General features: G+C 38.6%; 1 protein-coding gene across 3 annotated transcripts in view; it reads left to right on the top strand.

Annotated features, from left to right (window-relative positions):
- EMP2 (epithelial membrane protein 2) overlaps window positions 1-6,571 on the top strand; it is a 75,153-nt gene extending 68,582 nt beyond the window's left edge. For all 3 annotated transcript variants that reach the window (XM_074196389.1, XM_074196387.1, XM_074196388.1), the window contains exons 4-5: window positions 1,558-1,704; window positions 2,746-6,571. In XM_074196389.1, the coding sequence (XP_074052490.1) occupies window positions 1,558-1,704; window positions 2,746-2,930 (332 nt within the window). In that variant the 3' untranslated portion in view covers window positions 2,931-6,571. The remainder of the gene's footprint in view (window positions 1-1,557; window positions 1,705-2,745) is intronic.
- Window positions 6,572-12,814: the final 6,243 nt, after the last annotated feature.

The raw sequence follows: 12,814 nt of genomic DNA, 5'->3' as shown, positions 1-12,814 counted from the left end.
GACATTTTGGTCATTAGGTTAGACTACCTTAGGAAACTCACACTTGAGTAGTATGGAACAGGTTAAGGAAGAGAGCGAAGATGGCATAAGGGTCTTGACGGTTCCTGACCATGCTACAGCAAAATTCATAGAGCTAGAGCTAAGAGACCCTCCTTAGAAGCCATCTCAACTTTACATGTGCACAAACTGAGGCTCCAAGAGTTTAGGTCTTTCCAAGGCTACACAAATAGCATGCATCATGGGTACTATTTAAGCCTAAGTCCTCTGACTTGAGAGCCAGTTTTCTTTACGTTGTCTTATCCTCCCTTCCTTTTGGAGCCCTTTTTATCCTTTGCTATGTCCCCTTCCCAACAAATCCCTTAAAGTGTTCTGTGCCCTCAGACTTTTTTTTCTCTATACACACTATAAAAAGTGCTGTGAGAAAGGAGTCATTTATCAGCCATTTAACCCTTAGTATAAATATTTCCTCTTCCAAGGCAAAGGAATTTATATTTCAAATCCAGTTTCTATTTGTGGACAGAAAACATACGTACAAAGATTTGAAGGAGCAGGAAACTGGCTGAGGGAAGGGTTTCTGGTGGCAGAAGGAAGAACCTAAAATATTGGTCTCCTTGACCTTTCATGTATGGCCAGTCCTAGTGGTAACTATAATTCTTTTTTCTCCAGACTTCCTTAGAAAAACTGAATGGGAAGCACTAGGCATAGGGAGCATGGCATCAGCATTGTGCCAAGACTACATGCAACTTTATCTGGAACCATGGCTCCCTCTATGTCAAATGCCACACTCTGGAAGCTTACTTAGCCCCTTCATTTTCCTATTTGCATGTTCCAAAACAATTTTGAATTAATAGTTTAGTCTGAAGTCCTTGGCCTAATTCCAAAGATAAATCTTAGTCTTTCTTGAACCATCATTGTCAAAACAATGTCTAATGATAGAACTGTGAAAGAAGAATTGAGTCTTCCTTATTCCATATCCACCTATTCTGCCAGCTAGCTGTCCCTGTCTAATTAAATCTGGCCTAATCTAATGCTTTAATTTAACAGATAAACGTTTGTAACTTGTCCAAATTTAATAAATGTTTGTCACTTGGGTAGAATTGAAACTTGAACCAAGATCTTCTCTCTCAGCTCCAGTACTCTTCTCAAACAATTCTTCCCCCTTATTTCAGAAATATCCTTCTCTTCTTCAGTAACCCCCTTCATATATTACTCTGTCTCTCTTCGCCTGTTAAAATCCCTCCCTTTCTTCAAGATGTTACCTGGTCTATGAAGGCATGTCCCTGGGTAAGTTAAATCCTTTTTCAGCCTCAGTTTCTACATTGGAAAAGGGGTTAATAATAGCACCTACTTCACAGGGTTACTAAGGATCAAATGGAAGAGATAATATAAAAGGCAAAGCACTATATAAATCCTAGCTTTGTTATTATTATTATTGTTATTATGATTATATTGAGCTTCTTAACTTGGGCGAGTTTTTATTTTGTACTTAAGCCTTATAAAGACTATAACCAGCTGAAGGAGAACAACTTGAAAGGTAGCCTTTTGTCTTCTTTCCAGGTTATTCAACCCTCCAAGCTGTCCAAGCCACCATGATCCTCTCTACCATCCTTTGCTGCATAGCCCTCTTTATCTTTGTGCTCCAACTCTTCCGTCTGAAGCAAGGAGAGAGATTTATTCTAACTTCAGTTATTCAATTACTGTCATGTAAGTAAAATGATGAGTCACGAGGGAAAGATAGTCAATACATGTTTTATAAATCTTAAGATTTTAGAAAGGATGGGAGTTGAACTTTACACCTAACTATAAAATCAACTCCAGCAGGGTGAACATGGGTTTCAATGAACAATGGTTATTGGGGAAACTCATAGAATAGCCTAAACCTCCTTGACCCATTCCAAAACTGCGATTTCTTTTTCCTTGTTTTCCTTGTACTTTTTTTCCAACACAGCATTTTTTTTTATTAACTATTATGTAGAAGACATTTTTTCTAGGAACACACAGTTGAAAAATAACATACTCTTTGACCTCAAGATGATGTATACTTGTAAAAAGGGAATAAAATGGATACCCTAAATAAATATGATGCAAGGAAGAATGTGTTAAGAGAAAAGGAGGAATCCAGAACTGAGGGATGATGTGTAGCTAAGGAAGGTTTCATGAAGAAGCTTTGGGTCTTGAAGAAAGAGAAAGATATCAAGAGGGCCATATCTGGCCTGATTAGTCCCATTTCTGGAGCTTGATTTAATTAGCACAAAACTAGTTAGACCCTACACTAGAGGTAGACAAGAAATTGCAAGGGGTCCCTGATTTCAGGTAGCAATAAACTTGGTTAGGAAAAAAAAATCACATCTTTGTTTTCCCTAACTTCCAACTGAAATTTGGCATTTCCTTCATTTATTAATTTCCAAATCAATATTATTCAGACACTGACAAAAAGATCCATGAAGAAGGAAGGAAGGAAAGTAGGGAGGGAAGATCCAGACTGAAAAGCCTTGTATTTTATCCTTGGAAGCAATAGGGAGTTATTGAAGATATCTTTATCTCTGTGCTTAAGAACATTTCAATTTCTCTTGATAAATTAGGAAAGCAAATATTCATGAAATTTCTTCAGTGGTCATAGATCACCATAATAAAGTTATTCACAAATAGGGCTGGGGAATAGGATAGGGTTTTTTTTTATTTAGTTGTAGAACATAAATTTATTTTCCAGATACTTATTTCCTTCTTTGTTTTTCCCCCTGGCAGGCTTGTGTGTCATGATTGCTGCATCCATTTACACAAACCAGCATGGAGTAGTCCATGAAAACTATGCCTTGTATCAAGAAGTTAATAATGGGAATTATGGCTATTCCTTCATCTTGGCCTGGGTTGCATTTGCCTTTACTCTGATCAGCGGCATAATGTACCTCATACTGAGAAAGCGTAAATAAAACCCCTGGAGTTAACTTTCCATCACTACAGTAGAGAACCCAAATTCCAATAACCAATTTGTATATAATCTTTTTTTTTGGTTTTGTAGCAAAAGTATTGTTTCTTTGAAAAGTGAAAGAGAAAAAAAGGAAAAAAGTTCTGCATCCTTGGCATCTGATAGAAAGACTATGAAAAGGAACAGGCGGTATTCTGGAACACTTGGCCACCCAAGAAGTTGAGCAAGACAAAGCTAACAACCTGATTTCCTCAGCAGGCTGTTTTTCAACCTGATTGTGCCTGTTATCAGATGCAACTAGATACTAACAAACCCCTTTCCTTTCCTCATCCGGCAGGGCTCATGTCACAGTGTATATGGCAAGTCAGTGGTGTCTTCTCCTCTATGTTCTTAGCCTCATATGACCCGGTATGGGCATAGAGGTAGAAAGTGGAATCAGATCGGTAGGGGAAAAGCAACGACAACAACAGCAAAACCAAAGATTGAAGACCAGATGACACGTTTAGCCCTCAAAGTTATAGTAAATTTGCAAAGGCCAGTGTTGGTTGGTTTATCTATTTTCTGTGCGTGTGTGTGTGTGTGTGTGTGTGTGTGTGTGTGTGTGCGTGCGCTAACTATATGGTTCAAGTCAGTCTTTTAGTGGCTTGTGAATTTTGTCAGTAAAATGCAATGGCTCTTGCTGGGAAAACCACTTGCTTTGAAAAAAGTCGTCCTTGATTTCTGCAAACCCCCAAGTGAGAATCCTATCGTCTTCATGTTAGTTGTACAGAGCAGCTTCGAGAAGTTACCAATAATGCCTGTCATCTTAGCAAGTGGGGACTGGGGAGTGGGGGAGTAGAATAGCCTTCAGGTGAGAACCAGTGGACAACTCTTGACAAATCCTGTTGGCCAAAGCTTGACACCCCCTCCCCCTCCCCAATCCTTGCCAGTCAATTCCAAATGTCATCTCATCATCTCGGCAGAAGTTTGCTTTCTCTTAACTTGCTCTATTTTTGGCTTGAAGTGTTTCCCTTTGAAAGCTTTCAGAATTCCTCTACCCCTCTCTCCCCAAAAGGAAACAAAGTCCATCCAGGTGGCTGTGGTTGAATGAATCTTTTAAAAGGTGTGGATGAGGTATTGCTCCCCCTGCTGTTATCCACAAGAAGAGCAAGTGCTTCCATCCAGACTCCCTGAAAAGGAAATTCAGTCTGCACAATGGTCAGCTGTATTGTAGGGCCTAGACCTCCACTGAGCCATGGGTTGGAAGCTTCCTCCCTTTTCCCTTATCACCTCCCCTTCCCCACCCCCCCCACCCCCCACCCCCATCTTGGGTGGCTGATTGAGAAAGTAACTATGGTGATAGATTGATCCACCCCTTTGTATTCCTTGCCTGTGCTTATGGCAAACATTTTGAACAGGTACAAAATGATCAGTGGAAGAGGTAAGAGGGAAGAAAGCAGCAGGTTATCCCAATCCAGTAGCTGGATGTTGTTCCCTAAATGGCACCTGACCAGTTGTCCTTCAGTCTCCTCAGTGGATACACCCAGAGATTATGTGTATCTTCAAATGCTACTGCATGCATTTAGATGAGCCTAAATAGAGTTGCCTTTGACTCACTCCAATGGTATTTGGTAAGCCGTGTACTGTACCTGTTACACATATAGAATATTTGTATGACCTTCCATTGAAGATGCAATTTTCTTGATAACAGATGAGTAGGTTAATGGCAGGGAGAGTAGGGGGGTTGTTTTTGTCTTGGGGTTTTTAATATTTATATAAAAATGTTAGATTTGTGGTATGACTTGAAGACACCAGAAAATCCCCAAATGAGCCTTGGCCTTCACCTATGTGGCAATTCCATTCTTTTTTTTTAAGGAGTGTATGTATGTCTGCTTGTACACATAAGTGTGTATAGATGTATGTGTGCCTGTGTGTGTGTTTGTGAGTGCATTTCTCTCTCACTCAGGACTTGAGGGGAGGTGTTTTTCTAACCTCACCACAATCTGTCATTGGTCTGTCTTGTTACACCATAGATGTTATTTAAATGTAGCTTTTTGTATTTTCCATTTTGCTCAATGTCATAGTGATCTAAACACAGTCAGACCAACAAAGAAGAAGATGGGAAGATAATGGATTGGTTGTACATCCGTTGAAAATTTGGGCAGCCCCATGCCCTATCTCAACTAAATTGTTCAGTGAAGACCACACGAAAATCACAGGGTGCCCAAAAGCACAATGGCAGGAGAATCACAGCTTTCTAGTTTGAAGAATGTGTCTTATGTTGACTTATGAAAGGATCCATGCAGGAAAAGTAGGATAATGGACTCACTAAGCTTTCTATCTTAGGGTTATAGATGGCATCTCTATAATAGTCAGAGTTGGAATAGTCTTTTTAGTGGAGTATTAAATATCTTAAATACAAGCTGAAAATTATTATTTTTTGGCAGTGTTACAGTACTCTATGGACGCCCACATCCATCTAGGATGGCAAGTTCCTTAAGACAGCAAACATATTTTTTTCCCCCAAAAATGCAATGACTGACATTTGTGAGGGTTAGATAAAGGCAACAGTAGCAAAGAAGTTTGACTCACCTGTGATGTGATGATAAAGGGAAAATTTTTTTAAAAGATGAGGAAAATAAAATGACTTATAGAGCAGGATTGGTTGGTTATTACTTGACATTAATTACCAAATTATTTTATCAACTCAGTGAAAAGCAGTGCCAACCTTGAAGAATCCAAATGAATTTTGTCCCAGCATGAGATTCCCTCCATCAAGTCAGGTCATAATTTGCCTATGACTTAGTCAAAAGTTAATAAGGAATTGGTTGAAGCACAATGGTTAAGTGGCTTTCCCAGGAACATACATTGTCACAGGTAGGATCTGATTCTGGGTCCAGCATTCTAACCACAATGCCAGGTTGTCCCTATAAAGTGAATCTTTTGTCATCTATTATGATAAAAATCAAGTTTGAGAAAATATAGTTTGGCATTACATAATCTTTTATAGGAAGTACTGCAATTCTATTTCCTAGAGGTGACCAGTTGGAGACCAACAGCTGATTTTGTAAACTGCATTACACCACTGTGGGTTTCCCCTCTCTTTTTAAATTAGTTTGCTAAATTCCTAAATTATTGGCAGAATAGACAGATGTACATAGGTATTCAACAGTGGAAAGATCTGAGATGCCTTATAAACACCAACATACATCCATACTACAGATTTATTGCCACCCTTAGGTACACTCACCTTGGTACACTCACTTAGACCTCCCATGAAGAGGGATAAGAACTCCCAGTTTTAGGTGAATGAAGAGATTTTTGACACCCAAGATCCTGTTTGCTTATGTGCTTACACTAAACACACAGTTGTCTAGATTTAAGCTCTATAATAATTGAAACTGCCTGGATGGGGATCATTTAACTAATTCACAGAAATGGTTACTTAAACAAAAACAATTTGTAAAATTTTGTATATTGGGGGTGATGGTGATGGGGAAATGCTGGGGGAGAAAGCATAGAGACTGAATTAGATGATTAGTGTCAAAAGAAATGTGATTTTAGGTTTAGCTAGGTTCTTTCTACTTAATGTGCCTTTAAAATATTCCTTTTTTCTATGTTTTATATAATCTGAAACTGTACATGAAATAAAGTTTAAACAAATTGGTCAAGAGTATAGACTAATATTTACAAATGGTGAGAATATCTTGGGGGAGGGGGAACTATTAAAAATGTGGTGGATCATTAGTATAGCTGTTGTTCAGTCAACTCATTGTGATCCAACTTGGGGTTTTCTTGGCAAAAATCCTGGAGTGGTTTTCCATTTCCATCTCCAGCTCATTTTACAGATGGGAAAATTGAGGCAAATAGGGTTAAGTGACTTTCCCAGGGGCCATACAGCTAATTAAGGAAACCATATTTGAACTCAGGAAAATGAGGTTTCTTATTTCAGATCCAGTACTCTATCCACTGAACCATCAACCTGCCCTTATTAATATGTAAGCCATAGCTATTTCTATTAGAATAAAATTCTCATATATAACCCTGCATTAGGAGAAACACAGTGAAAAAAATTGGAGAATGTAGGGGAATAAGAGGAACTCACATGATGTTAAATAAAGTAAAACTGAGTTTATATGACATTAAATTAACCAGATAGTTCTAAAAACAATGGCATCATGTTTTCATTTAAATTTCCACATTCAACTGTACAAGTTCATCAAAAATTAAAACTAACAATTAAATTGCTCTTCAGTCCACTCAAAGAGCTAGAAATGAGATAGAAATACATAATCACACTTCTGTGTGAAGCACTTTAAAAAGTATTTCCCCCCCCCCCAATCATGAATTCTCTTGTAGTGAAGTATTAATCTATTTTTTCTTCTGTAATAAAGGTTACTCTCTCCCTCCTGGGGAAAAAATAACTTGGTAGGGTATAGAGAAAATATAAAATTTGCATTTATCTGATTCCATAGCAACCATCTTAGATCCAACTGCTCTCTGATATGGACTTCCTTTTATTAAAGAGATCACTTTAAGGAACTAAACTGCATGACATGGATAGCTTATGGAATTTTTAAGAATGTGGGCTACATTTTTACTTGTTTTTTTCCTTTATGCTGACTTTCCAATCTAATCCCATGTAAGAATATATATATATATATATATATATATATACATATATATATATATAAAACCCCATGTAAGATATACACACATGCATATAATATCTGAATATTAACCAAGACATCATTATTATTTGACATTTTCATTCTGTTGTATATTTAAGAAATGAGAATGTCCATATAAAGTATTTATGATGTACACCTCCACATGAGTTGTCTAAACGAGACTTGGGGGAGGCATTGCTCTGTGTGATCTGGAGTCTGGACCATTCTTGATTAGATGAGAAGAAAGCCAGAATGAGAGCTGGGAATGAGGGACAGGCAAGCCTTCTCAGAACATTGCCAGAGCCTAGTCTTCCAGAGGGAATTAGCAATTACAATTGCTGTCCTGGATTCTCCAGAAATAGACCATTAAGCTTTGAACTGCCTTACCAGGGGTGATTTAATTTAGCTCATCACTCATTTATTGAGCACTTAGTCTGTGCATAGATCTGGCAGATTCTTGAAGATACATAAATATGATGACATAGAGTCTGATTTCAAGAAGGTTTAAGGGTAAATGTCAAGCTGGGGGAATCTCTGGATCAAAAAGTATGGACTTTTTAGACATTTTCTTAGAATAATTCCAAGTTACTTTCTATAATGGTTGGACCAATTCACAACTCTACTAAGAGTATATTAATATTTCAATATCCCTCCAACATTTATCATCTTTGCCAGCCTGATGGGTCTAAGTTGGAATCAAAGAGTTGTTTTGATTTGCACTTTTATTATTAATGATTTGGAGCAGTCTTTTAATGAACACTAGTCATGTGACTCCATTGCAATGCAGCATTTTTGCTCTTATAGAATCCTTAAATAATAATCAGTATTTAATAACAAGGAGACAATGCATAATGAAAAAGAAATAACTACCAGCCACCTCTTTCTTAGGCCCTCTAAGTCTCCTAGACATACTCTTAACAGATTTAGATTAAGAGTCTTTACTCTGGGGCCCACAGACACCTCTTTTCAGGATGGGGGAGTGTGTGTGAACTTGGATGGATAAAATATTTTATATAATTGATTTCCTTTGTAATTCTATGTATTTTATGCATTTAAAAATATTCTGAGAAGGCACCCAATTATCAAAGGTGTCTGTGGCATAAAAATTGTTAAGAAGCGCTGGTCTTAACCCAGGAGTTTTAGGATTCATACAATTTGAATACTCCCTTGAGAAAACAAAGGAATATGAGATGTTTTACTCATACTTCCCATAGAGTTGGTCATCTGCTATAGATGCAGAAACCATGGATTGAGTCTGAAACTCCGGTTCCAGTGTTCAAGGGGACTCAGGAGGCTTGGTACTTCCCTATCTTGGTGTTGATAGCAACACAACCTCAACTAAGCCATCACAAAGAAGGATGTTTGGAATTGGGGACCAGCATCATGTGTCTACATGGTTCCCCCCTCCAACCTCAACCACCTACTACTTCCTCTCTCTGTCCACCAGAAAGTGGTAGCCCTGTGTGAGAGGCTTTATACATCTACTATCTCAGCTAAGCATTATCACTACCCATTGGTGCAGGTAGGTGTTTTGATTGTTTTCGTTTTATAAGATGTAGAAACTTTGACTCCTATAGGTTAATTTGCTCAAGATCACACACAACTATTGACTAGGTAGGATGGGATTCAAGTTCCATAGTTCCTGGCTCTAAATTCAGTTCCCCATCTGCTGTATCATATTGTTTTTCCTAAAAGGAAAGGCCAACAGTAGCATACACTTAAAACTGTCCTTGAGTCCATACCTGGTAGGCTTCTACATTTGATTTCTGTTCCTTCACCTAGGAGAGTAGTTTGGGGAACTATAAAAGACCTGGAAGTCATTGAGTCCCTTTATTTTAATGATTAGGAAACTGGGGCAGAAAGAGGTTAAGTCATGGAAATGTTTTGCAAGATCACACATGAATAACCTATATATCAAATTGCTTGCTTTGTCAATGTAGGGAGGGGTGGGAGAGAATTTGGAATTCAAAAATTTTTAGAAATATATAAAAAGTATTTTTACATGTAAGGAAAAATATTAAATGAAAAAATTTAAGAACACAAAAAAAGGTTAAGTGACTTTTCCTGGGATTATAAAGCCAGTAAGCATTTAAGGAAGGATTGAAACCTGGGGCTTCTTGATTTTAAGTCTCGCTTGCTAGAGTTGGATACACTGTCTCTTCCCCTCCCCAACTGACCTACATCAGGTACTTTTTAAGTTGCTTTACTAAACACTCGGCCCAATCCTTCCAGACGTTCCATCCCAGAGTACCACCTTAATGTTGGTATTCTTCAGTATTTGATTAGATCCTGGAATGCTGTTTCCCTCTCCCCCCCCTAACTTTTCTGGGCCTTATTTTCCTCATCTATAAAATGGGGATAATACTTCCATTACTTGGTAAGAAGATTTTTTGAACTTTTTTAAGAATCAGAATAGAGGTTTGAGTTGGTCTTCTACTGCCAGCTCCTGGAAGTGCTGTCTATTGATGCTGACAGGTGACTGACTACTCCTACAGTAAATAACCCATCAGTCCATGACTTTCTGCCACCTAGTGGTAGGACACAAAACATCATAGAACTGGAAGAAGCCTTAGTGGCCACCTAGTCCAAATCCTTCATTTTACAGAAAAGGAAACTGAGGCTCAGAGAAATCAAGGAAATTGCCCAAGTTTACATATGTTTTAATTGTCAGAGACTAAATTAGAACACAGGTCATCCAGCTCCAAAACTCCTGCTCTTTCCACTCTAGGATATGTACCAACCCCATCATACCCCATTCCTGTCATATTTACCTTCATAACATTATCTTGCATAAGCTCCCTTTTCTCTTCTAACATTGCCATCATTCAGCTGAGGGTCCTAATCATCACATGGCTAGACCATAACCTTAACCTCTAGGTTGGTCTCCCTCCTTTGTCTTCCCATTCTATGGGGGCCATTGCCAGTCATCTAGCTACTGGATTCTGATGACCCTGGAGTAGGGAGTGAGGTTGGTGATTTTGCACAGCTCTGTCTCACCTAAATCTAATTTCACTTGAAAGTCAAAAAATCCTTCCCTCCACTCCTCCCACTCCCTGCCCCGAACCTCCTGATGTCATTTGTCCTCTTGGAGAATGAAGAACGAATAACAAAAGCAACCTGCACCAATCATTTCATGACAGTTAATGGTGCTATACATCTTTTTAATTTTTATTTCGTAATTAGTATTTCTGCCTGTATTCATGTACCTTAAAGAGCACCTGAGCACAGAGATCTCCTTCTTGCCTCAGCATTTCCTATTCTTTCCTCCTTTGTTGGGTCTCTAACAGATAGTCTTCCTTTCAAAGACCACTCCCTCTCTACATGTACTTGATCCCATCCCTTTCTCTGTCCTAGCACACTGCATACTCAAGCCCCAGTTGTAATCTTCAATTTCTTCTCTACTGAATTTCTCCATTTTTTTCAATTTGTTAATATTTTAATTTAAAATTTTGAATTCCAAATTCTTTTCCTCCCTATCATTCCTCCCCCTGTCCTCCCTGAGATGGTAAGCAATCATCTACCATATATATATATGTGTGTGTGTGTGTGTGTGTGTGTGTGTTTGTGTGTGTACAGTTATATTTAACATTTCTGTAATAGTCATTTTGTACAAGAAAACTTGAATAAAAGAAAACAAATGAAAGTAAAAAATAACACGCTTCAGTCTGTACTTGATATGTGCTTCATCATTAGTCCCTTGGGATCATTTTGAATCATTATATAGCTGAGAAAAGCTAAGTCATTTGCATTTCTTCATCTAACACTATTGTTGTTATTGTGTACAACATTCTCCTGGTTCTGTTCACTTCAGTAAACAGTAGTTCATCTAAGTCTTTCCAGGTTTTTCTGAAATCATTCTACCTGTCCTTTCTTATCGCACAATAATATTTCATTACAATTATATAACACAGCTTGCTTCCATCTCTTAAAAAATCTTTTAAGGAAATAGCATTTTTATAAAATCAAGAGTATGAGGTGTTATTGAAAGGCTTCCATGGGATAAAGTGTTCATTCTTATATTGGAAAACATAAGCTTGATAATAATTTGTCCTGGACCACTAAATTGCAGAAAATTTTTATTCTCTTTTTAGGATTAGGCAAAAATCCAGCTTTAATTTATAAGGATATCAGGCTGTTTGTAGAATTTGATCATTGTCCTTTTAGAGGTACCAAAACTGAATATAGTAGACCATCAGGTTGAGGTTTAGATAAGAGGAGGCTGTCAAGTTAAGGTCCCTGGATTATGTGATAAATGGAAGTAGATATTTTAGGCTGTTTGGTGGGACGTGAGCGGGACAGGTGGAAGCCTAGCTGGGGCCTGCCATTCCACATTTCTCTCCTACTGTGGCGCCCCGTCCCCTAAAGACACACGGCATGTTCTTAGTTCCCCAGGCCCTCCACTTGGCCTCTGATGATCTCCTTTATATCTCTGCATGACTACCACTTATCTCCCCAATAGTGAAAGCCCAAATGGTTAAGGAGATGGCTGTAGCACAAAAGGCCAGGTGCTCTCTTTGGAAAATTTGTAATCAACTTCATGCCCTGTTTTCCAGGCCCTGGATATGGTTTTAAGCATCCTCTTTAGATCTTGGGACAAGCCTTCCCAGGCGTTGTTTATCTATCTGGAGGCCACCAGTTGTACTCTTGAGATGTCATCCTGGCCTCTGCAATGATATCATCCTACAAGATCACTTAAGCTCCACACCCCTGTCCCTGGAGCTCTCCACTTACTCAGACTGGAGAGGGTGCAGGGGGAACAGCAAAAGTTTCTCCCAAACCCTCCATTTAAGGACGATGTCCTGGCCGCCTGCTTGTCACTGACCACTTGGCTGAATCCCCCAAGATGCTGAGCTCATGGGCGACAGGGGCATCTTTGGCCTTTCTTTGCCTTTCTTTAGTATAGTGCTTGTCACCTAGGACTGCATGTTTATTCACTGATTTACTGGCCAAATTCAGGAATCCTAGACCTTACTACAAGTGATCACATTATACTATTGTAATGTCATAGATTTGGAGATGGAAGAACCAGAGACATCAACCCATTAATCTCTCTATGTCTCTGTCTCTGTCTCTGTTTCTCTCTGTCTCTGTTTCTCTCTGTCTCTGTTTCTCTCTGTCTCTCTGTCTCTGTCTCTGTCTCTGTCTCTGTCTCTGTCTCTGTCTCTGTCTCTCTCTCTCTCTCTCTCTCTCTCTCTCTCTCTCTCTCTCCTCTCTCTCAATCTCTTACCAGATGAAGAAA

The sequence above is a fragment of the Macrotis lagotis genome, chromosome 8, assembly GCF_037893015.1.
Source record: "Macrotis lagotis isolate mMagLag1 chromosome 8, bilby.v1.9.chrom.fasta, whole genome shotgun sequence".
NCBI classification, from domain to species: Eukaryota; Metazoa; Chordata; class Mammalia; order Peramelemorphia; family Peramelidae; genus Macrotis; species Macrotis lagotis.
This window is presented reverse-complemented; position numbering and strand designations above follow the sequence as displayed.